At 38.1% G+C, this 26,278-nt stretch overlaps 2 protein-coding genes and 1 long non-coding RNA gene across 8 annotated transcripts in view; 1 reads left to right on the forward strand and 2 right to left on the reverse strand.

Annotated features, from left to right (window-relative positions):
* The window catches only part of LOC141506461 (organic cation/carnitine transporter 2-like), a 59,511-nt gene extending 58,881 nt beyond the window's left edge, over positions 1-630 (reverse strand). Inside the window, exon 1 of the mRNA XM_074213273.1 lies at positions 202-630. Coding sequence (XP_074069374.1) covers positions 202-594 — 393 coding nt within the window. The 5' untranslated portion in view covers positions 595-630. The remainder of the gene's footprint in view (positions 1-201) is intronic.
* A 1,115-nt stretch (positions 631-1,745) lies between these two features.
* Positions 1,746-26,278, forward strand: part of LOC141506466 (uncharacterized) — a 61,361-nt gene continuing 36,828 nt past the window's right edge. Inside the window, exon 1 of one of the 4 annotated variants that reach the window (XR_012473897.1) lies at positions 1,746-25,744. This is a non-coding gene — a long non-coding RNA (uncharacterized LOC141506466). The remainder of the gene's footprint in view (positions 25,745-26,278) is intronic. The other 3 variants (XR_012473899.1, XR_012473898.1, XR_012473896.1) reach the window with 3 other exon arrangements.
* Positions 13,437-26,278, reverse strand: part of LOC141506465 (solute carrier family 22 member 4-like) — a 91,094-nt gene continuing 78,252 nt past the window's right edge. For 2 of the 3 annotated variants that reach the window (XM_074213276.1, XM_074213274.1), the window contains 3 exons: positions 21,933-22,115; positions 20,513-20,640; positions 13,437-14,382 (listed from right to left, as the gene is read on the reverse strand). In XM_074213276.1, coding sequence (XP_074069377.1) covers positions 14,188-14,382; positions 20,513-20,640; positions 21,933-22,115 — 506 coding nt within the window. In that variant the 3' untranslated portion in view covers positions 13,437-14,187. Of the gene's footprint in view, positions 14,383-20,504; positions 20,641-21,932; positions 22,116-26,278 lie in introns of all 3 variants that reach the window. The other variant, XM_074213275.1, reaches the window with a different exon arrangement.

The following is a 26,278-nucleotide window of genomic DNA, read 5'->3' on the forward strand; positions in this document are numbered from 1 at the left end:
CACGCAGAGCCCGCGCCAGGATGGGCGCGCCCGCGGGTGCCATGCACCGTGCGGGAGCGGGGAGCCCCGGGGCTCGCGGCCCGCCTTCCTCCTCCCCGGCGGTGACGCGCCGTCGGGGTCCCGGGTCCGGAGGCCGCGTGCCAGCCCCGGGGCAGCCCCCCGCGGCCGCGCCCCCGCCGCCCCGCCCGCCCCGGCACCCACCTCGGTGACGATGGTGGACAGGTAGGTGTCCTGGCTGTACTCCCAGCCGTCCAGACAGGGCTCCTGCTCCACCTGACTCAGGTTCACGTCCCTCCCGGGCAGCAGCCCCTGCGCGGAGAAGCCGGCCAGCGCGGAGAGCCGGTAGCGCCGGCACTTGCTGGGCACCTCGCGGCCGTCCTGCGCCTGCAGCGGGATACTGTGGTTCCTCCACTCGCCGCTCAGGTTGGCCGAGGCCGGCACCCGGCAGCGGTGCTCGGGGACCCCCGCCAGGAACACTATGGATATGCCGTTGAAGCCGTTGGGGATGATGCTGGCGCTGAGCAGGAAGAAGATGAGGCGCTGGAAGGGCCCCCACTCGCCCAGGAAGGCTGTCACCTCGTCGTAGTCCCGCATGTCGCGGGCGGCGCCGGCCCGGGCCCGGGAGGGGGCCGGCGAGCCTGGGAGCGGCGGGAGGGCGCGTGCGCAGAGGCCGGGAGCGGCGCGACTGAGCGCCCCCGGCCCGGCTCTCGGGGGCCTTAACTAGCGGGGGAGGGGGCGGGGCGGCGGCCGGGGGCGGGGCCCGCAGGCTTCCCGGGGGGGGGGCAGGCCCCGGGCGCGATGCTCTGCTCCGCGGGATCCCGCCCCGCCCCGCCTGGCAGCCTCGCCGGCCGGCGCCACAGGGACGCGGGGCCCGGGCCTGAGGACGCGCCCCGCTGAACGGGCCCCCCCCCCGCCGCCGCCCCGCCCGTGCCCGCGGATGCGGGAGCCGCGGGGCCCGGCCCGGCCCGGCCCTTGCCTTGTTCCTTCTGTTCTCTTCGTTGCAAGGAATGGCCGACCCGCCGGCGGGAGGACGCGCGTGTGGAAGTGCAGATGGGAGGCAAGTGTCGGCGAAACACACCGGCGGGCAGCTTCGCCCCGGGCCTCGCATTCTTTTTTTTTTTTTAAGCTTCCCTCTTGTGAGCACAGTAGCCAGCCCGGCCCCCAACCCTTCAGCCCTTAGTCACCCAATAGGCGTCGGCCCCGAGGAGTCGAGGCCCGGGCAGGCCCTTGAAGGCCGGCCCGCCCCGGCCTGGGCCTGCCCTGGCCACCGGACTGGGCGCCTGGGAGAGCCGGCCAAGGACAGCGCCCAGCTCCGCCGCTGCCCGGTCACGGTCACGGTCACAGCCGAGGCAAGACCTCAAACCTCCTGACGTCACCGATCCTCGTAGAGAAGGACAAACTACAGCTGCTCCTGTGTGTGTGTGTGTCTGTGTGTGTGTCTGTGTCTGTGTGTGTGTCTGTCTGTGTGTGTGTCTGTCTCTGTGTCTCTGTGTGTGTCTGTGTCTCTGTGTGTCTGTGTCTCTGTGTGTGTGTCAGTGTGTGTCTGTCTGTCTGTGTGTGTGTCTGTGTGTGTGTGTCTGTGTGTGTCTGTGTATGTCTGTATGTCTGTGTCTGTGTGTGTCTGTGTGTCTGTCTGTGTGTCTGTCTGTGTCTCTGTGTGTCTGTGTCTCTGTGTGTGTGTCAGTGTGTGTGTGTGTGTGTCTGTCTCTGTGTCTCTGTGTGTGTCTGTGTGTGTGTCTGTGTCTCTGTGTGTGTCTGTGTGTCTGTCTGTGTGTGTGTCTGTGTCTCTGTGTCTGTGTGTCTGTCTGTGTGTGTGTCAGTGTCTCTGTGTGTGTCTGTGTGTGTCTCTGTGTGTGTCTGTGTGTCTGTCTGTGTGTGTGTCTGTGTCTCTGTGTGTGTCTGTCTGTGTGTGTGTCTGTGTCTCTGTGTCTCTGTGTGTGTCTGTGTGTGTGTCTATGTGTGTCTGTGTCTCTGTGTGTGTCTGTGTCTGTGTGTGTGTGTGTCAGTGTGTGTGTGTGTCTGTCTGTGTGTATATCTACGTGTGTCTGTGTCTCTGTGTGTCTGTGTCTCTGTGTGTCTGTGTCTCAGTGTGTGTGTCTGTGTGTCTGTGTCTGTGTCAGTGTGTGTGTGTCTGTGTGTGTGTCTGTGTGTGTCTGTATGTCTGTGTCTGTGTGTGTCTGTGTGTCTGTGTGTGTGTGTGTGTGTGTCTGTGTGTGTGTGTGTGTGTCTGTGTGTATCTGTGTGTGTCTCTGTGTGTGTCTGTGTGTGTCAGTGTGTGTGTCTCTGTGTGTGTGTCTCTGTGTGTCTGTGTCTCTGTGTGTGTCTGTGTCTCTGTGTGTCTGTGTCTGTGTGTGTGTCTGTGTGTGTCTGTGTCTGTGTCTGTGTGTGTGTCTATGTCTGTCTCTGTGTGTCTGTGTGTCTGTGTGTGTGTCTGTGTGTCTGTGTGTGTGTCTGTGTATCTGTGTGTGTGTCTCTGTGTGTGTGTCTGTGTGTCTGTGTGTGTCAGTGTGTGTCTCTGTGTGTGTGTCTCTGTGTGTGTGTCTGTGTGTGTGTCAGTGTGTGTGTCTGTGTCTGTGTGTCTGTGTGTGTGTGTGTGTGTCTCTGTGTGTGTGTCTGTGTGTGTCAGTGTGTGTGTCTGTCTGTGTGTGTCTGTGTGTGTGTCTGTGTGTGTCTGTGTGTGTGTGTGTGTCTGTGTGTGTGTGTGTGTGTGTGGTGGGGAAGGGGGATGACTACAGCTAGGAAGGTGAAAAGTTTTAAAGCACTTTTTTTCATTATATTTTCTTAAGTCATTGGGGTTAAATGACTTACCTTAGGTCACAGAGTTGGGTAATTATTGTCTGAGACCAGATTTGAACTGGGGTCCTCCCGACTCCAGGGCTGGTACTCTATCCATTGGGCCGCCTAGCTGGTCTGTCCCAGTCCTTTGGTTTCCTTAAAGGAAAGTTATAAACTTGAATGAAATAATGAAGAGTGAAATGAGCAGAACAACTTTGAACAACTAAGTTATTTTGAGTATAAACACTTAAATCAACACAAAGATCCTATGGAGGAAGATGCTCTCCATCTCCAGAGGGGGGAAAAACTGTTAAATAAAATCATGAATAGTTTGGTCTGTGTCCAATGGTGGCCTTCTCTAGAGCAGGGTGAGAGGGCGGAAGTACCCAGCAGAGAACAAAAGAAAACTCAGGAAGCACAGAAAAGCTGGGTAACTTTCAAAATGAGATGTAGTGTTTATCTCATCATTTTTAAAAAAAACATTTAATGCGAAATGGAAATTCATGGTTTCATATTGAATCCTCTGTGTTATACTATGCCCTTGGGATTTTTTTTTTTTTGTATTTAAGTTCAAAATGAATAAAATAAAATACTTTTAAAAAGTTGCAAATGGAGGGGCAGTTAGGTGGCACAGTGCATAGAGCACAGGCCCTGGAGTCAGGAGGACCTGAGTTCAAATGTGGCCTCAGACACTTAATAACTACCTAGCTGTGTGGCCTTGGGCAAGCCACTTAACCACATTGCCTTGCAAAAACTAAATTTAAAAAGTTGTAATTAGAGATCTTAAATTACTATTCCCTCACTGTAGGAAAGGAATGGTACTTTGATAGCCTTAATAATCCCTGAAATTATATTTGTTTTGAAATGAAACCTATTTAGGTAAATCTGACTATTGTGTTTCCTGAGTCCCAGAACCTTTATTAAGAGACCTAGAACCTACTACTAGGGGAAAACAGTCTATGATGAAAGTTACACATTTTTTCATATCTGTGATAAAGATCATGTAGGAATTAGAATGAAAACTTCAATAACTTTAACTATTAGATAACATTAAACTACTTTTTCTCAAGATGATCCTGCTACCTGGTAATAGAAAAAACACCCTGTTATTTGGATGCACACATAGTTAATAAAGAATATATTTTAGTTTCAACACTAAAACAAATAAATATAAATTTCTTAGCATCACAATATTCTGGCAATTTGGGTACAAGGAAATGAAGTCAGTTCCATAAAATGGGAAGTTACAAAGAAAGTTTCACCTCATCCAGAAAAATTGAAAAAGATGACAAAAGACAGGGAATCAATTTTGAAAGTATTTGGAAAAGTATTGGTGGTGGTGTGAATAGTTCTGAAGAAAACAAGTTGGAATTATTCTAAGATTATAAAATGGTACCTTTTAACGAGAGATTCCAAGCTTGTCCTACCAGGCCAAAGAAACAGAAAGGCCTAATGTATATCAAAATATTTGTTGCAGCACTCTTCTATATTGTTAATGTTGGGGAATTCTTCAACCCAAAGGTCCTAGAATTCTCAAGGAGTATACTTCCTTCCACTTAGGTTCATTTGACTGGAGATCAATAAATCAAGAGGCAGAGTCAGAATTTAAGCAATTTAACTAGCATCTGCATGGTGGACTCTTGTCAATTGGATAAGCAGTGCTAGAACAAAGGGAGATATTCATGTATATGTATAGGGTTTTACAGCCAGTGAGGAGGTTATTCACTCATTTTTCTTATTTGAGACCTTAATAAGGACATGAGATCAGGTGATATGAGGGAGACTTTGTTAATCTTGGGGTTAGAACTAAGGAATTGTCAACAATCAAGTTTATTCTAGTTTGTTTTCTCTGAAATTAATCTCTTCAGAACATCCTAGTGAATGGAACTGGTAATCCCTGAAGAAACTGAGGTAATAGAGGCTTCCTTCAGTATAGAAATCAGTAAGTCTCATCCTGTCCTTGTTAGCTTGAAGGTCTCTATTTTTAGGGCTATTTTTTTCTGAGATGTTTACCCAAAATTTACAGGTCACCTTCACCCACAGAAGCAAAGAACTGAAAACAAAGTGTGTATATATATATATATATATATATATATATATATATATATATATATATATGGACTTCTACTTTAGGAAATGGCTAAACAGATTATGGTACATGAATATAATGGAATATTACTATGCTGAAAGAAAAGATGAATATGATGATACATTCCATCTCTTGGCTTTGGACATTTTCATTGGCTGTTCCCCATGGGTGGGATGCAGTCTTTCTTTAGCTCTGTCTCCTGGCTTTCTTTTCTGTCCAGCTAAAATTCCACCTTCTATAGGAAACCTTTTTCTGATTGCCCATAATTCTAGTGTCTTTCCCCTATTATTTGTTTTCTGAAATTTATTCTGAATATAACTATTTGTCTATAAGGCAGTTCTTGCATTATGTAAGTTCATAAAGAATTCAAAAAGAAATCCATATTCCAATAAGGAAAATCCTTCGTTGTCTTTAATGCTCAGCACTTTGATTTTTCTCTCTGCTCATGCTCTTCAGCCCTCTGTGTCATCCCTTCACCCTAGCCCCCCTAAAAAGAAACTTAAAAAAACACTTTCCAATTGAAAGCAGAAGAATGGAAAGGCTGCCATTATGGCTATACCTGACTGGGGGCTTGGCTTGAGACCTCTAGTGCTAAGAATGAAGACTTTTATCCACTCTGCTCACATGTCAAGTCTACAGAGCCATCTTTCCCCATGTAGCCTATCCCATCTGTGCCCTGCAGTTTTCCCTTCTTTCCTGTTACAGGTTTCTCCTCTCCATTCTGGCCAGGCCCCTCTTTGACTGATTCATCTGTATGTTGGTCTTTCCTCTTTGAATATATGGTTCCCTTTCTCTCTTTCCCCTCTCCTTCCCTCCTGGTGTCCAGGACACATTGGTATATGTTAAAATTGCTTTATATAAAGGTTTGCAGAAGAGTACATTTACATAAAGCAAGAACTGTCTCTGCATATTTTCTCCCTATTTAGACTATGAGCTGCTTCAGGATCTGGAACTGTATTTTGTCTTTCTATATTTCCGGGATTTAGCACAATGCTTGCTAACTACTGAATGACTTACTAAATATAGAAAAGTACTGAAAGATATATAAACCAATGCAAAGTGAAGGAAGTAGAACCAAGAAAACAATATATATAATGAATACAACAACGTCAATGGAAAGAAAAAGCCACAAAACAATAAAAACAGCATACTGTGCAATTATAATGGTCAAACTTGGTCTCCTAGGAGATATGAGAAGACACCTCCTCTTTCCCTCTCCTATGCAGAGGAGGGTCACCATGGGTGTGGAACAATGCACATAGGTCAAACGTTTTCAGTTTCCTTGTTTGCTAAACTGTCTTTTTCTTATTTTCTATAATAAATGACTTTTTGGGAAGATTAGTAGAGTGGGAAATATAGGTGATCTTGAAAACAAAAGATCTCAAAAAATTTATTTTTGAAAATGAGTTGTTGAAATCATTAACATCACAAAAATGTCATTGATCATTGCATCTCTGATCACTGTTTCTGTGATCCTATTCTTTTAGAATTGATTGGCTATGCTTTTTAAAATTATTTTGCTTTAATTAATAAAATCCTTTCTGGGACTATCTGCCAGGAAGGATAGTCTTTACTAAATAAAGAACAACGTGTTCTCTGTGAAGTGTTTTGATGATTTCAAGTATGTAAGGGATTTTTTAAGAAAAATAAGAACTTGATAAGATACCTCAAGGAAAATATCCATGATATCCTCTCTGTGGATATCCCCCAATGCAGATCACAAAGTCCTCTGCATTTTAAGATGATCTTCCAGAGTTTCAGAGGGCAAAAATTTATCACTTTGGGTCTAGTCTGATGATGTCTACTTTTAGACTGCTTTCTATTTATCACTGGTCATAAAGATTCATAACTACAAAAAGCTTTTCTGACTTGTACCTGCTAGAACTTTGGCTCTGCTTGCCTTTGAGAACTCATTATTGTTTCCTAGTACCAGAGTGAGTTTTTCATGGAGGATTAGTTAACAGATCTGACAAATACAAGATGAAGTGGATCTTAAATTAACAATTTGTGTCCTGGACTCTTTTGGCAGACTGATGAAATCTATGACTCTTCAGAAGGAGTTTGTTTCCTACATTTATAATGGAAGAAAATGTTAAATTTTACTAACTGGTTACTGAAAATAAAGATGTAATTTTTTTTCCACATCCAAGTTTGTAGACTACCTGAAATCCATCCCCAAATACCTTTGGACCTTAGATTAAGAACTCCTGGGCCAAGAAGATATTTGAAATTTTGATTGGATATAACAAATTATTAAAAAATATTAAATATTTGGTAAAAAGTTATATATCTTTAATAGATGAATAAACTTCTTAGCCTGGGGTGTGTAGATAAGCTTTTAAGGGGCTGGAATTTGGACAGGGGAAAAAGTTATATCTTTATTTTAATATAATTAAGTTTCCTTTTGTTATCCAGTATATTTTATTTTATTCATTTAAGGTCATTATTCTGAGGAGGAATCCCTAAGTTTTTGTCAGACTACCAAAGTAGGTCCATGTCACAAAAATGTTTAACAATTCCTGACTTAGACATTCACTTGTCTGAAAGAAACAAATTGGCCCAAATTCTCTCAGAAGACCCTTCCACCTTTATGATTGTACAGAATTGGATAAATACCTAGCATTTCCAATTTATGAACTAGCTGAAAAAAAGTTGGGAAACTAAAAGCTCTAGACCTTGTTCTGCTAATGAATTAGGTAGAGAGTTAACATGGCCATTTTATCCTAACTGTTTGGAAGATCTGAGTCCAGCATTCAAATTCAGCTACATATACATATACATATACATATACATATACATATACATATACATATACATATACATATACATATACATATACATATACATATACATATACATATATATATATATTTTTTTTAGAACCTCTTTTCTTCTCTTGGAGTTCATTAGTTTCTGCCTTTCTTCTCATGGAATAGGATTTTCTAGGTGAGTGCATCTTGCAATTGTGTCTACAATAGGCATTCAGAAATTTTGTTACCTAGTTGTAGTGTTTGTCAGCACAGTTGAGTGCTTGACAAAATCAGAATGGGTTTGATTTTTGTAAAACTGATCAAAATTTGATAAATATGGGATCAAAAATCAACAATACATTCAATTACTTGGAGCAACTGAGAAAAATAGGTCTCCTTAATTTTATGAGCATACTATCATTTAAAATAACAATTCACTTAAAGAGATCAGAGGATTTAGTTTATAGAAATTGAAAAATAATAATTCATTTGGGGGAAACATTTGAGAATTTCAAGGTAAATAATTTTTCAAATTTTTTTTAGGGTTTTGAAAGGCAAATGGGGTTAAATGGCTTGCCCAAGGCCACACAGCTAGGTAATTATTAAGTATTTGAGGCTGGATTTGAACTCAGGTACTCCTGACTCCAGGGACGGTGCTCTATTCACTGCATCACCTAGCCACCCATCCACTGTGCCATCTAGCCGCCCCCAAATGTTTTAATAAAGAAGGTAACCAATGTTAAAGCAGACTAGAAGGCTCATTAGATAGAGAACTGGACCTGGAACAGTAAGTCCTGGATTCAAATTTGCCTTCATAGAGTAGCTGTGTGCCTGGAGAGTCCCTTAATCCCTTTTTGCCTTAATCCACTGGAGAAGGAAATGGCAAACCACTCTAGTATCTTTGCCAAGAAAACCCCATGGACATTATGGCCCAGTGGTTCTCAAAGAATCAGAAAGAACTAAGGACTGAACAATAGCAAATATTGCCAGATCTCAGAATAAATTACAAAGCAGTCATCACCAAAACAATTTGGTACTGATTAAACAACAGAAAAGTAGATTAGTGGAGGAGGATAGATAAAAAACACAGTAGTTCAACATTTGACAAACCCTTACAGGTATTGAAAAGAATGGAAAGAATGTAAGAAAAAAATAGGTTTAAAAATAGAGATAAATAGGAGATACCTTTAAGCTCTTTGATTAAGAGAACTCACAATTGATCCAAAGATAGAGGTGATTACAAAAGACAAAATAGATAATAATGGTGACATAAACCTAAGAAAAATTCCACCCCCCAAGATTAAAATCAATGCAATTAGTTTATAAAGAAATTTTTAAGTGAGAATAAATTTCACATCAAACATTTTTTTTTAGATTTTTTCAAGGCAACAGGGTTAAGTGGCTTGCCCAAGGCCACGTGGCTAGGTAGTTATTAAGTGTCTGAGGCCAAATTTGAACTCAGGTACTCCTGACTCCAAGGCTAGTGCTCTATCCACTGCACAACTTAGCCTCTCCCTACAGCAAACATTTTTAATAAAAGTCTGAAAACCAAGCTTACAGGAAACTGACATAAATACAGAAAAAAGCCATTCCCTAATAAATTGCCAAAAATTATGACCAATTTGCCAGAAAATGAATGGCAAAACTCCTAAACATGTTAAAATATAGAGGGCTATATGAAGTTATTGCTGTTGAGAGGTACACTAATACATTGTTTTATTGTAAACTGGCCTAAGACTTTTTTTTTTTTTAGTTTTTGCAAGGCAATGGGGTTACATGGCTTGTCTAAGGTCACACAGCTAGGTAATTATTAAATGTCTGAGGCCAGATTTGAACTCAGGTACTGCTGACTCCAGGGCCACTGCTCTATCCACTGTGCCACCTAACTGCCCCCTGGCCTAAAGACTTAAAAATTTTTTTTTCTTTATTTAAGGCAATGGGGTTAAGTGACTTGTCCAAGGTCACACAGCTAGGCAATTATTAAGTGTCTAGAGGCCGTATTTGAACTCAGGTCTTCCTGACTCTAGGGCTACTGCTCTATCCACTGTGCCACCTAGCTGCCCTAGCCTAAGACTTTTGAAAAACAATTTGGAATTGTGTAAGAAAAGCTACTAAACAACCCATACATAATTTTTGCCCTTGCTCTTCCACTATTGAGCATATAGCTCAAGCAGGTCAGTGACAAAAAGGTTTCACGTGTTTCATATATTCCACAAAATATTCTTAGCAGTAGTCTCTGGAAACAAGATGGTTGCCCATCTTTTTAGAAATGGCTGAAAAAATGTGGTATGTTATTTTAATGGTTTATTGTTCTATAAGACATGATGAAAATGAGGAACTCAAATGATGAGAATTATATGAAATGATGAAGAGTAAAGAGCAATGTGTGTGCATAGTTATTGATATTGGTCCTTCATTCTCAAAGAGGACCAGTGATATCACAAGGGTGTTATCATATATCTGCATTTGTATATGTATATATGTGTTATATGGGCTATAATAATGTAAATGAAAAATTACAAGAATTCATATTAAACGTAATGACCAATCTTGTCTTTAGAGAACCATTGCTGATACATACTTCCTTATGGTGAAGAATGCCAGTCAGATGCAGTTAAACTTTCTTTGTGCCAGGAAGGATGGTGGTGGCAATGTAACAGGAAGTGTAAAAATAACCAAAAACCCCATTAATAATATCTTATTTTAAAGGCGGGGGGGGTCTGAAATTTTCATTGAAATGATCATGATTTTGAACAAATGGGATTATTCCCTTAATGTACTTTGGAATTCTACAATCTTTTTTATTTTTTAAAAATTTTTTGCAAGGCAAATAGAGTTAAGTGGCTTTCCCAAGGCCACATAGCTAGGTAATTATTAAGTGTCTGAGGCCGGATTTGAACTCAGGTACTCCTGATTCCAGGGCCGGTGCTGTATTTACTGCACCACCTAGCTGCCCCACTTTGGAATTCTAAAATCAAGGATTAGTGGCTATAAATCAGGGACCATGCTAGGGAAAGTTGTGATATAGAAAAGATAATTGTAGTTTTCTAGGGATGGAGGCAGTAAGAAAAACTATTAGTTGGTAACAAGAGCAGGGAGGCCACAGATTGATCTGGATCAACACCAGGACCTATAGTGATTGTTTACCTTTTTGCCTGGGATTTCAGTTCTTGATGTCATAAATATTTTCAGAGATTGTAACCTTCTGAGAAAGAAGCACTTGTGGACTACTCAGGTATTTCTAGAAAATCATTATAATGAATGTCTTCACTCTATTAGACTTTTTTTTTTACATAGTTACTTGTTATAATTTGTTTTAAGGAAACAGTATAATATGAAGAACTTAAAAATATGCTAAAAGTACCATAAAAATAAAATATACAAAAATGACCTCATTTTAGGGGGAGAAACAGTGTTGAAAGTTAAAAATTTGATATTCTAAAAACCCTGATGAAACATGTGCTTTCTTGAAAAGACCAACAAATAATTTGCCTTTTCATTGATACTTTAGGGAAGAATTCAGAATGAGATAAATTGGGGGTATAGAGGAGATAAAGAATGAATTAAATTTGTTGTGACTCCCTTTAAATCATGGCTTCTAAAATTCCTACAGGACTAATTTGTTCTATGGAGGACAGTTTTGAGACCACATAGTCTACTAATATACAAATAAATGTAACCAGTAAACTTGTATTTACAGAGATTGGGTGAGGGCCATGATTGTGTCTCCACCTCAGGAAAAGAGCAGTAAAGATTTAAATAAAATAAAAAAATAAATCATCAAACAATAGAAATAGAAACATTTTACTTTTTATGAATTTATGATATCAAATGTTCAAATACAAAGCAACAGATATTTCCAAAGAAAGTGAAAGATGGTTATAATGAAATGAAATGATTTCTTAGTGATGTCTGTCCTTGTTCAGTGCATTTGGAATCAAAACTCGGTTTAAATCTCAGCTGAGCCAGCAATGCATTGATACCATTGAATTTAGTCTGGTTTTAATCTTATTTTAGATACTAACTATATGGATCTTGGTAAATCATTTCACCTCTCTATACCTTAGATTACTTATCTGTAGACTGGGCAAGGGCGAGGTTGGATTAGATGACCTCTAAGGTTTCTTCTAGACTTTAGCTATATGACTAGTCACAATTGTCTCAGTATCTTCATTTTTAAAATGAGGGAACTAGACTAGGTAATCTCTAGGTCCCTTATAGCTCCAACATTTATAATCTTTGAAGAGTACAAGAAAGTTTAAGGCACTTATACATTCTATATATAGTATACTATCTTGAAATCATTTACAAAGATTAACATTCAAGTCATTGTTTGTTAGAGAGTGCATTATGACTTTTCCAAAAATACCTCTTATAGATTGTTACACTTCATATTTTTGACTATATATAATTTTCAGGAAGCAAACCATAATTTAAAAAATTACTACATAAGTAAAACAATAGCATAGGGGCATTATTGAATAAATCCTTTTCTTTTTACAGTTGTTGTACCTATATTTCATCCTTAATATATGTGCTTAATAAATGCTTATTGAATTTAATAAGAGAAGTCTTAAGACCCAGGGGAGACAGATTTTTCCTTCTAGAACATATGAGACTGAATGAAAGATAAAGTAAATGAATGAAAATGGGGGGAACCCACCAGTACTAAACATTTAAAAATGTATATCCAAGTTTTTTTTCTCCATAAGGGTTATGAGATTTATAAAATATTTTAATATATTTAAAATTACATTTATAATAATAATATACAAAAGGTTCAGTGTGTCAAATATATACATATATGAACAACAATAATACTCTCTGACAAATCCTCTCTTAAGGTGATTAATAATTGATATTAATGATAAAGATTTTGAAGTATCTTTAAATGATCAAAAAAGCTTGTCTAGATGCAAAATTAGAGGTTCCTTTGAAAAGTACTTAGATCTGTAAAATTTCTTGTTGCAGATAATTCTTTTCAAGAACCATTGAAGACATATCAAAAAACTAATGACTATTAGTGTTTTATTATATGGAAGTTTTTCTGTTAAAGGAAATTGTTTTCAGGAGCCACAGAAACATATTTTTAAAAATTTGGTGGCCATTAGTAGTTTATTCCATATAGCTTATGGCATCACAAATTGTGGAGAGTAAGATAATTCAGTTTATTGCAATGATGCTTCAAGCATTTATGTATCTCTCTCTCTCTCTCTCTCTCTCTCTCTCTCTCTCTCTCTGTCTGTCTGTCTCTCTGGTTTTTGCAAGGCAGTGGGGTTAAGTGACTTGCCCAAGGTCACACAGCTAGGTAATAATTAACTGTCTGAGGTCGGATTTTGACTCCAGTGCCTGTGCTTTATCCAATGTGCCACCTTGCTGCCCCATGTATGTATTTTTCTTTTTTTAAAAAACCTATATTTTAAAGAGGAACGTGTATGGTCAACACTTAGTTAGATAACAAAGGTTTAGTCTTCAACAGCTTTCAGAGACTCTGCCATGTAAAGACTGAGCAGGAACACTGGTATTTTCCATCTGATTGTTTAATGTGTAGGTTGGTCTACATTAAATACAGCCTTTTTCATTTTAACAGGAGTGTTAACTTGATCAGTTTACCTGGTGGTAAACACTGATGCCTGCCTCTGACAATGTACAATTGGAAAGATGGGTATACATCTGGAGTGTAATGTTCAGGAACAGAGAGGCTATTTCTGGAAAAGCGATGTTTTTAAAAAACAAAAAATCCATTTCTAGCTTTATGAAGTTTCTGTTTTAAAATGTGCTTAGGTCAGATTAGTGTCATGAAAAAATGAATACTACAGTAGTAATATTCATGCCAGTGGCATGATCTGGTGAAACACTGTTTATTTCAAACTTAATCTAATATACAATAGAAATATCTGATTGGTTTAAAAAAATAATACAACAGGTTACTTCAAAGTGAATGCTGAAAAATGTAGAGTTTCCATAAAGATGCATTGTAAAAAGATAGTGGTACTAGGGTCAAGGATTCTACTCCTAGCTCCATTGTGAGTAATAATAGGTAGGTCACTTTGACCAGCTTCTTTACCTCTACAATTTACCTGTACAATGATAAGGACTTTTGCCATTAGTTTATCTTAAGAGGGGTGTCTGGGTTAATGATTTTAAAATGTCTTTAAATATTAGAATAACAGATTCTCACATTGGTGTACATCAAATATTGAGGGTAGGCATACTTCAAAACTCTTTCTATTTTATAGGAAATGCCAAATGTTTTTATTTCAGAAATGACTATATTGGAAGTGTGGCTTCATTTGCAAAGAAATAAAAATGAAATCCAAACACATCTCAGTACCTAAAGCTGCCTTTGACTTCTGGGATAGGAATGTAAAACATTTCTGATGTGGGTGGTATTTATATGTCTAAAAATAAGTGAGACACACTGAGCATTCACTACTTAGCTATCATGTCCTATAAAAGCATTGTGGATCCCTTTCATAGATATAAATGAAGCCATTATATTTGAGAACTCTATGGAAACATATTTAGATTATGGCTGAGAAGACAAGGTATCAGAAATAGCAATAGCCTAATTTAACATATAGCAGTCTTGATAATAATGGGAATTTCTTTATTAGTAGTTGTTTTCTGGCAGGATGTGCTTTGGTTTCTCCTCAGTCTCAGAGATTTCTTTTTACCAAATGTGACAGAAGTCAGAATGCAGTTATGAGAACTTTGGGAGTCTCCTGTCTTCCAGTGGAATTCCTTGTTTTTTTTCTGGTCCTGAAACTGAAAACATAATTTTCTGCTTAGTAAAATTAAGGTTGTTTAGTAATTTCCCCCATCTCAAATATTTCATGAATCATTCAATCACAGAATTTTGGAGATAGAAGAGACTTCAGGGATCATTTCATTTAGTCCAACAACCTATGCAAGGATTCCCTTTTTCATATAGCCCCCAAATTCACCACTTAGTGTCCAGTCTGTTGGTGATAGGTCCCTAGGTATGTTGTTAAATGCTGTGTTGATTTAAAGTTCATCAGTTAGTGAAAACATTTTCATTTTGCTTTTTTCTTCTCCTCCTCTGAATTACAATATGCATATAATAGGGATAAAATGTGTGGGATTGAGCCAGTAAGTGAAAAAGTACAGGTAATGAATTCTCTATTTAAAGACAAACCAGGAAAAACAAAGATTACAAAGTAGCTTTTAAAACTATGCTGTCCCTTTCTGCTTCCATGATGGTTTAGTATGAAAAAATGAATTTGTATTATATAAATTATAAAATCAGTTAATACATTTGAAAATAGTAACATGTTTAACTCATAGTATTTATTCAATTTAAAGAGAGTATGGTTGCTTATTTATTACAATGAGCCATTTCATGAGATGGAGGCAGAGATGAGGAAAGAGAGCATTCTAGAACTTGGGGCCAATTTTGGAATTTTGGAAAAATGACTGAGATTTGAAATGTTATGTTTAGGAATAGCGAGGAGACTATTGTCACTAGGAGTTAGGCACAAGAAAGTATACAGTGTGGGGGGATGGGAGAGTTATCCTTCATTAATATCAGCAAAAGATGAAACAGTACTTGCCAAAGGTTTAGGACAAAAATTCAGTGAGCAACTTAGATATTAAATGTTTATAGAATCTTAGATGTTCATAGAAGATGAAAGCCAGGGAAGATAAGGAAAAAATAGGGGGTGGCTAGGTGGCACCAGCCCTGGAGTCAGGAGTACAGGAGTTCAAATCTGAGCTCAGACACTTAATAATTACCTAGCTGTGTGGCCTTGGGCAAGCCACTTAACCCCATTGCCTTGCAAAAAAAAAAGATAAGGAAAAAACAAAAACATGACTTGGTAATATTGGAATGGTATTAAGAGCACAAAAACTCCTAGTTAACTGAGGCAATCAATTAATGCTAAGAAAAATAAAACAGACTCTTAAAATATATTCAGGAAAAAGACACTGACCAAAGGATAACCTTTTGCAGTGGATAGAATGAGGATAATATGCAATAAAAGAGATCAGAACTACTCCATCATTATTTTGATTCTATTTTCTCCTTCAAGAAGAAAAACTTTGAACTGTGAAGATTATAAAAATGTTAATAGAAATTGAAATTCAAGACAAATGGGAGTTTGTGAATTTTTGTGATTCTGTGAATTAGACCTGATCTATGAGGGAAGAAGTACAAGTTTCTGTAGGATGGAAATTGCAGGCTTAGATATAGGCATTATATAATTATAAACTAAATAATTACAGTTATTCAAAGTTGACTGGAATGCCTCAGGAAGCAGAAGCTTCATCCTTTCTAGGCATATTCAATAAAAGCTTGAACTCGAAAACAGCAAGGTGGGGTACCTATTAATAAGTAAACATGAGGAGGGAGCCCATTCTAGGACAACAAATGTCCAGAGTTGGGAAATTGAGTATCTGTGCAAGGAGGTCTGTGTCACTTGAATATATGTGTGTGGGAGTTGCTAATGGCAGGTGACTGCAAAGATGGGGATGGAACTAGGTTATAAAGAAATTTAAACATCAAAAAGATGATTTAATTTAAAATCCTGAAGATGACAAGGAGCCATTGGAATTTATTGAGCAGGGAAGTGATGTGGTCAGATCTGAACTTTAGGAAGATCACTTTGGTCAGATCAAATGGCTAGAGAGGGGAGAAACTTGTGGCAGGCAGAGCAGTCACAAATTACTACAGTAGTCCATGCTTGAAATGATGAGGACCTGTACCAAAGTGATGGCAATATCAGAGGAGAAAAGGGAGGGCATATTCAAGGATGCTGCAAAGGTGAACTTAACAGAATTTGATAATAGATTGGATATGGGTGGTGAGAGACAGTAAGATACCAAAGATGACACCCATGTTGTGAACCTGAATAACTAGCAGGATGGTGGTGGTGCCTTTGACAGTAATAGGCAAGAGTTTTGGAGATAAGATAATGAATACAATTTTGACCATGTTGAGTTTAAATTGTTTTCAAAACATCCAGTTCAAGGTACCTAATAAGATGGAACTGTGAGATTGGAAGTTAAGGAGATATGTTAGGGCTGAATAAATAGATTTGAGATAATGGAATCCATGGGAACTTATAAGATCAACAAGTGAAACAGTACAGAGGAAGAAGAACAGAGGGCCCAGGACAAAACTCTGTGGGACACCAATAGTTAGTGGGCTTAATCTTGTTCAAGATCCAGCAAAGGAGATTGAAAAGGAGTGGTCAGATAGGTAGGAGGAAACTTAGGAGAGAGTAATATCCCAAAAAACTTACTGAAAAGAGAATATCAAAGAGAAGAGGGTGACAAACTCTACAGAGACCTCAGGAAGAATGAAAATGGAGGAAAAGGTCATTGAATTTGATAATAGATCACTGGTGACTTTCCAACTCTGAGAGTCTTTGATGAGAAAAATTGTGACCGACCCAATAGATCATCCTATGGATGTGATTAGACCACCCAGCATGACTTGCAAGTAAGAAGTAGAATAATGGATGGTATCCAGGTTATATAAATATATATATATATATGAAAGGAAATGGGCTAGTCATACATGGAATAATGGAAAGAAATCAGAAAGGAGCTGCATTTGAATTCTGCTTTTTCAGGGGTGGCTAGGTGGCGTAATGGATAAAGCACTGACTTTGGAGTCAGGAGTACCTGGGTTCAAATCCGATCTCAGACACTTAATAATTACCTAGCTGTGTGGCCTTGGGCAAGCCACTTAACCCCATTTGCCTTGCAAAAACCTGAATCCTGCTTTTTCACTTTGCTTAATTATGGAAAAGTCACAATCTCTATGTGCCTCAGTTAAATAAAAAAGGGAGATTAATACTTGCAAAATTCACCTGACAGGGTCCTTATGATGATTAATTATCAGTATACATTGAGGTAGCTAGATAGCTAAGTGGATAGAATATTGAGTCTGGAGTCAGGAAGACTCAAATTCAAATTCAGCCTCAGATATTTACTAATTGTGTGATGCTGGGCAAATCACTTATACATCTGTTTGCCTTAATCCATTGGAGAAGGAAATGGACAATAGTGGCATGCCATGGCCACTATGAATAACAACAAACATTTATTAAGTACTTACAATATGCCAAGCATTGTGCTATTTAATTGAAATAAATAATATAAAATACACTGATTGCCAATCAATCTAACAAACAATTGAGCCACCCCCATTTAGCCCTGATAACTTTATCAGTTGAAACACACATTGGGGCATTTCCATTTGATAAAAGATATCAAATTTCAATTCTTTTATTATTATTGCCAAACATGAGGCTACAAATACATGGAATCTCAAAGGCTACATTGGCACTCTGGGACCATGAAAACACTTTAATTTGAAAATTACCCAGTGAGTTGGGTAGATCATCCATAGAGGATTGATGAAAGGACATGGGGAAAAAATTTCACAGGATAACAAGGCACTGATGAGTCTAAATGGGTATTGAAAGAAGAAATATTCAGGTAATGAGAACCCTTTAGATTCTGAGGAATGATGTTTTGCTAACATATTATTTGACCTTTGAAATCAAATCTTTGCCTCTTATGAATGGGAACCATCTGAATAAATGTTAAGATGGTTTCTTTGGAGGGTAGAGAGATAGCCCTGAAGTCAGGAGGACCTGGATTCAAATTCTCTCTCTGACTAGGTGTGGGGATCATGTGAATTGCTTAACCTTTCAGTGTCCCAGACAACTCTCTAGGACCATAAGGAACTTAGGAGTTGCTAGTCTACATCAGTGGAGGTTTCTGGGTTGGGAATTCTGAAGACTAATGAAATCACAACTGGAACCTCTCTCCCACACTCAACCGTGCCAGACATTTTTTTGGGGGGGGTGGAGTTTGTGTGTGTGTGTGTGTGTGTGTGTGTGTGTGTGTGTGTGTGTGTATACATATTGTTTTTAGAAAGATTTTATTAATTTTGAGTTTTACAATTTTTCCTCAATCTTGCTCCCCCGCCCCGCAACAGAAGACAGTCTGTCAGTCTTTACGTTGTTTCCATGGTATACATTGACCTAAGTTGAATGTGATGAGAGAGAAATCATATCCTTAAGGAAGAAAAATAAAGTATAAGAGATAGCAGAATTGCATAATAAGATAATGGCTTTTTTCCTAAATTAAGGGTAACAGTCTTTGGTCTTTGGTTTTTGTTTCTTTCTCTGGATACATATGGTATTCTCCATCGCAGATACCCCAAAATTGCACTGATGGAATGAGCAAGCCTATCTGGGTTGATCATCACCCCCATGTTGCTGTTAGGGTGTACAAATGTTTTTCTGTTTCTGCTCATCTTGCTCAGCATCAGTTCATGCAAATCTTTCCAGGCTTCCCTGAATTCTCATCCCTCCTGGTTTCTAATAGAACAATAGTGTTCCATGACATACATAAAATAATAGTTTCTTATGCCATTCCCCAATTGAAGGACATTTACTTAATTTCCAATTTTTTTGCCACCACAAACAAGGCTGCTATGAATTTTTTTTTGTACAAGTGAGGTTTTTACCCTTTTTCATAATCTCTTCAGGGTATAGACCCAGTAGTGGTATTGCTGGATCAAGGGATATGCACATTTTTGTTGCCCTTTGGGCGTAATTCCAAATTGCTCTCCAGAAAGGCTGGATGAGTTCACAGCTCCACCAACAATGTATTAGGGTCCCAGATTTTCCACATCCCTTCCAACATTGATCATTGTCCTTTCTGGTCATATTGGCCAGGCTAAGAGGTGTGAGGTGGTACCTCAGAAATACTTTAATTTGCATTTCTCTAATAAGCAACTAGAGCAATTTTTCATATGACTATGGATTGCTTTGATTTCCTTATCTGTAAATTGACTTTGCATATCCTTTGACCATTTGTCAATTAGGGAATGGCTTTTTAAAAAAAATTTTTAAAAATTTGACTCAGTTCTCATTTTTGAAATGAGTCCTTTGTCAGAAACATTAGTTGTAAAGATTGTTTTCCAGTTTACTATATTTGTTTTGATCTTGGTTACAGTGGTTTTATCTGTGCAAAAGCTTTTTAATTTAATGTAATCAAAATTATCTAGTTTGTTTTTAGTGATGTTCTCCATCTCTTCCTTGGTCATAAACTGCTTCCCTTTCCATAGATTTGACAGGTAAACTACTCCTTGATCTTCCAGTTTGCTTATATTATAATATTGTTTTTTATGTCTAAATCCTGTATCCATTTTGATCTTATCTTGGTATAGGGTATGAGGTTTAATTTAAGTTTCTTCCATATTCCAATTTTCCCAACAGTTTTTAATTAAAGAGATAATTTTTAATCCCAATGGCTGGTCTCTTTGAATTCATCAAATGCAGATTACTATAATAATTTCCTGCTATTGCACATAGTCTATTCCACTGATCCACCACTTTATTTCTTAGCCAATACCAGACAGTTTTGATGACTAGTGCTTTATAATATAATTTTAGATCTGGTAAGGCTAAGCCATCTTCTTTTGCACTTTTTTCATTGAATCCCTGGAAATTCTTGACTTTTTATTTCTCCATATGAATTTATAACTTTTCTAACTCATTAAAGTGGTTATTGGAATTTTGATTGGTAGGGCACTAAACAGGTAGTTTAGTTTTGGTGGAATTGTCATTTTTATTGTATTAACTTGATCTATCCATGAGCAGTTGATGTTTGCCTAGTTCTTTAAATCTGATTTTATTTGTGTGAGAAGTGTTTTGTAAAATTGTTTTCAAAAACTTTTTGAGTCTACCTTAGTGCCAGACGTTTTTAAGAAGGAAGAAAAACACAATAAAGAAAAGGACTTTTTAGTGGCATTAAGTTTCTATTTTGTGAGTTTCTCTCTAAACACTTCTAAGTGATAAAAATAACACTATTTTAACTTTAGCAGAAGCTAGATCAAATCTACCTACCCTTTTACCTTCTGCATCTGTTCAAAGGTTTCTGGTAGCGCCATTCCAAGGCTTTCTGGGAAAAGCAGAGTAATGATGCCGATGAGCACAGTTAGGCTTCCCATAAGAACATATGGCAGGATTCTGTCATAGGCGCCTAGTAGAAAAATAGAATCATAGAACAAGAACCTTAGAGTTAGATGAACTTTAGGACTCATCTAGGCCCACCTTACAACCTAATGCAGGAAACTTTTCTCCAACACTCCTAATTCAGCTTGAACAAAGGAGACTGCTTGTAATGAGAACTCTGTGGATACTACATAAGGAGATTACTTTGTTGAGGCATCAGCAGAATTCAAGGCTAGGGTTTCAGATTTAAAATTCTCCAAAGGCCAGAAAGAGCGTCTGAAACATCAGTTCCACGTTGGCAGCCTCAGTGGAACCTCTGGACTTCCATAATCATTTACTTGCTTAATTTTGCATTTTCTTGGGAGTCTCCATGTAAGCTGGCACTCAGTCATCCATGTGAAACAAATTGTTCTTTTAGTGGAGAAACTTGAGCTAACTCAGCTCCCTCATTAATTGAAACAAGGTGAGAGAACTTTTTTGTTATTGTTGTTCAGTAATTTCATTCATGTCTGACTCTGTATGATTCTACATGCGGTTTTCTTCGCAAAGATACTGAAGTGGTTTGTCATTTCTTTATCCAGCTCATTTTATAGATAAGAAACTGAAACAAATAGGATCAAGTGATTGCCTAGGGACCCAGAGGCCAAATTTGAACTCAGGAAAATGAGACCCAGTACACTATTCATTGCACTATTTAGCTACTCACCAGAAAGACTTAGAATAGGAAAAAGTGGTTGATGGCTCTCTTGAAATTATAGGCAGTGGAAATGATTTTCAAATAAAAAGGAACAAAAATGAAGATAGGGAAACGGATAAATGGAAACTCAAAAAATCTTACGCAAATATATTTTCATTCATATGAAACTATGGATGCAGAGTCTTGTATACACAGTCACATAAACTAATAGTGCCAAGTTGTTTTGGTTAACTAATTTGTTTCAGGGAAAGCTTATTAGGGGGAGGACAATTCAATTATATTCTGTGATATAAAAACATAAGGCCTTGATTGAAAACACATAATAAAATACATCTTCTGCCTTATGACAGAGAGGTAGGGGAGTAACCAGGGTAGAATGTTGTATATGTCAGGCATAGTTTGTATCAGATATTTTTGCTTAAATTGTTTTTCTTTAGTATGGGAAAGTTCAAACTGGAAGGGGAAGGTGAGTGTTTTCAGAAGGAACTGCTGAAAAAACAAAACTCATTAATAAAAACATCAAAATAAAAAAAACTTTCAGAGAGTAACTACTTTAAGGTTTTAATGCGCATATTTGAATTTTTCTTGACTTGGAATGAAAAAGTCACAAGTAAAAATCTCACCGAGATAAACGAAGTAAGGAGCAATGATACTACCCACTCTGGAGGACATGGAAGTGGCACCCACAGCCATGTTTCTGACAAGGGTTGGGTAGAGTTCGGCTGTGAAGACGTAGAGCATTGAGAATGCAGAGGTGATTCCAAACTTTCCTAGCATCACTAGGGCAATGGATAGGAAGTGATATTCTGGAAAACAGATCCAATGAGACTATGTGAGTTTTAGAAATAATTGCTAGCTCCAATTTCCTTTCCCTTCAATTTTGATGCTATTTTTTTTCTGTATTTACTAATAATTAAGGAAGCTTTTCACAAATGCTCTTCTACCTGGAATTCCAGTTGCTATTTTTCATCATGCTGAAAAGCAACAAATAGTACAGAGTGTCTCAAAAGACTTTTGGGTCACCCTTTACACAGTGGAGTCTTCTGGAGTTATCTATCACTAGCCATGATCAAAAGCAAAAGAAGATTGCTTTGTACTTTGTACTACTCTAATCCCAGATCCATTATGATTTAGGTGACCTTTGTACAGCTTCTGCGAATTTGTCAAAAATAATTCAAGCTAAGTCATTAGTGAGTAAACAAATAACCCCCAAAGAAAAGGGCCTTTCCTTTCTATGCTGGTTTTAAAAATGGAATTATATAGTGTATTTATCATATCACTCTTTAAAGACAGAATTTTTATTGTGCTCAAAAAAAGAAAGGATAAATATACTTATAATCAAAATTTGTCATAATTGATATTTAGCTCTGTGAAGGTCTTGCTTGATTTGTGAATCACTGAACCCAGGCAGGAGTCCTATTATCACTCACAATTAATTAACAATAATAATTAACATACATTTAATTCTTTATGTTTTACAAAGCACTTTATATTTGTCTTTTTATATTTGTCATTTTGTCTTCAAAACAACCCTGGGAGATTTATTATTATTATTATTATTATTATTATCCTTATTTTAAATGAGGAAACCAGTACAGACAGTTAAATGACTAGCCCAGGTCATAGAGCTAACAAGTATCTGAAGCAGGATTTTAGCTCAGGTCTTCCTTAGATTCAAGTTCAGTATTCTCTCTATTTATTACCTAGCTGTCTCTTTTACTACTTGATAAATATTTTATACTACCACTACTTGATAAATACTTGATACTACCACCATATTGAAGGTCATGAGATTAAAGCTATCTTTACAGAGATCATGATTTAGGGCTAGAAGGAAACTTAGAAGCCACATGATCAAACTTTTCCCTTTTTTTTTCCAAATGAGGGAATTGAGACCAAGAGGTGGAGAGTATGTTAAAGGTCACAGAACTTGCAAATTGCATAATTCCAAGTTTCCCTTGCTATTATATAAATTTGTGAGAAACAGAGATGAAAAACAAAGCTTGGTTTTAGAACCATGCATTTCTGGTTCCAGAGAACATCTTTATTTGGGGAGCCCCTTACATATAAACATGGGAGCGAAGTAGCTATATGCAGAATGCTTCCATTATGTAGTTACATAATTTCCTAATCAGATTCTTTTCCTGTGGGAGACTGTTTTATCTAAATATGTGAAAGAAGAGGCTTTATAACTCCATAGCAATAAAAATGGAAGTTCTAAAAGCTCTATATTACTCAACTTCCCTGGTTGCCAGTACAATTAATCCTCCTGTCTCTGTCCCAATTAACCTAAGGGATTCCTATTAAAGTAGGAGAAAAGTGAGTTGGCTATCACTGTCTGGGACATTTTCATTAACTTTTGAGGTTAAGAGTAATGGAAGACTGAAGCAGGCACATGGGTTTGAGGCCTTCTTTATTACAATACTATATATATTATCATTACCAAGACTCTTCTATTCTCCAGTAAATCCACCATGGGGTTCCACTTGGGAGATACCAGCAGTGGAAACACTTTCACATCCAAATTCTAATAAGAATATAATGCTTATTTAGACTTATTTGGCCTTTTTCATACTTGGTATTTTCTCTCCCCTATGACTAGCAAATTCTTATCATCTATTCCTCTAGTTCTTGGGATTCAGAGTTGCAATCTGCTGAAGCAAAGCCCCTTTCCTCTGCTATTTCTCCTTGTGCTCTCATTCTTATTTAGCCCATACCTATTCCTTTGCTCTTCTCTTCCATTGCATTGTCTGGTGTTCTCATTCTATCATTATAAATTTTTCCTTCATCTTGGATATCTTTCTCTCACATTCTTTTGGGAGGGACTATGGACTGTGAAAACCTTTGGGAAACTGAGGTTTCCAAATTGTGGGTGGTAGAATCTTGCTTCCAAGTATGTCTATAAGGAACATTAGTATTGCAGTCAACAAGTACCAACACTGTGTGGGGAGCAGGGCTCTTAAGGATGACCAAAAAGGGATCCAGTTTGTTATTGGTAAAATCTGTGCAGTGCTGACCAGAAAGGGCTCTGGGTCAGAATTCAATGGTAAATTCCTTAAAGTGACTATTTTTATTTTTTGTCTTTGTATATTTATACCTGGCACAGCCCCTCACACATAGAAGTGATAGACAAACAGAAAGATAGAAAGATAGATTGTAATCTACCAACAAATAGTACAGAGTGTCTCAAAAGACTTTTGGGTCACCTGTTACACAGCAGAGTCTTCTGGAGTTATCTATCACTAGCCATGATCAAAAGCAAAAGAAGATCAAATGAACAAAAAAAGTGGCCAGAAGCCCACTGGGAATGGGAAAAGAGAGACCAATAAAGTCAGTATGAGTACAAAACAAGTAATAAGCCAATACCATCCTAGTACAGAGAGAAAAGATGCTTGTAGTGTTCTATGTTCAGAGGCAAAAAGAATGGAGGGTTTCCCAAAGAAAGCCTGAGGATAGGGACTTTGGAAGGCCTGAGCAGTGACATGGAAGCATTGGACTAGGACATCCCAGGTCTTTGAGTTCCAAAGTTCCTAGCATTCTGTTTTGTGATATTAAAGACCAGTGTTCTGAATCTCAAAAAATCCAGGTCTTAGAACATCTCACTAATTTCCACTCTGCCATGAATGACAAGTGTGGAGGAATGAATGGGCTGAATCAGGAAGTAGTTCCAGTAATGTCACAGGAGATAGGGAATCCAAGGTCCCTAGTCACACTTGGCTGACATCTTCTGGGCCCTATCCCAGACAGATCTAGCTGCCACTTCTGATCCAAAACTCTTCTATCTGCCATCTCATAAAAAGTTGGGTCCCACTATTTTGAATCCTCCCTGATACAGAACATTCTCTCTTTTAAGGCAAGACCTACCTACATGAAATTAATTCCCTTAATTATGAACCACTGAATCCTCCTGACATTCCAGACTGCTTTTGATCTGTGACTGAGTGTGGCACATATAAGTTATCTCCACTTTTTTTAATTTAAAAAAAGGGGACAAAATGTACCTCCCATTGTTGCAGGGGTGGGGGACAATGAGTACATAATAGTAAATATGCTGCCAGATAAGGTTGTTGAGTGTGTTTGTCTGTGTGTGTGTGTGTGTGTGTGTGTGTGTGTGTGTGTGTATGTTCTCTTTCATTTAAAATCTGGATTGCTGGGTATTTGAAGTAGAAGGATGCATTTGGAAATGGTGATATAAAAATAAAATATCAATATAAACAAGATATTTAAAAACAGCTGATCTACATTTTGAAGACTTCAAGTTCCACAATATTTTTGGAAGTATTTTTATGGTTTTTTTAGAGTGAAATGGCTTCTTCCAGTCCAACTCTTTCCAATGGGAGATGGAGGTGACATAGCAAGATAGGACCACCCATCTCATACAAAGTACACCTGGCCCTAGCACAAAGACCCAGTTCAGGAATTAAAAGCTGAAGAGGTAAGTCAAATAAAACTCTTACCACAATTAAAAATTGTTATAGATTTGTAAATCTCTCCAAATAAGAATCAAATAATAGGAATAACTATAAACTCAAAGAAAAAATGGATTTTACATAAAAACTATATGAATATCTAGAAGAAAAGGAGCAAATGATAAAACATAAATATATAAAAATCTTTGGAGGAAAGAATTGGAAGAAGAAAAAAATACTCTAGAACAGGAAATGATAAACTTTATCCAAGCAAAGGACTGAAACCTGAATAGAAATCAATGACTCCATAAGGCAGCAAGAAATATTAGAACAAAATTATAATCGAAAACTATTCAGATCTATAGAACCAGGGGACAAAGTAAAAATAGAATTCATCAATCATCTCCTGAAAGAAAACTCCTAGGGGTGGGGTGGCTAGGTGGCACAGTGGATAAAGCACTGGCCCTGGAGTCAGGAGTACCTAGGTCCAAATCTGGTCTCAGACACTTAATAATTACCTAGCTATGTGGCCTTGGGAAAGCCACTTAACCCCATTTGCC

The sequence above is a fragment of the Macrotis lagotis genome, chromosome 1 (genome assembly GCF_037893015.1).
Source record: "Macrotis lagotis isolate mMagLag1 chromosome 1, bilby.v1.9.chrom.fasta, whole genome shotgun sequence".
NCBI lineage: Eukaryota > Metazoa > Chordata > Mammalia > Peramelemorphia > Peramelidae > Macrotis > Macrotis lagotis.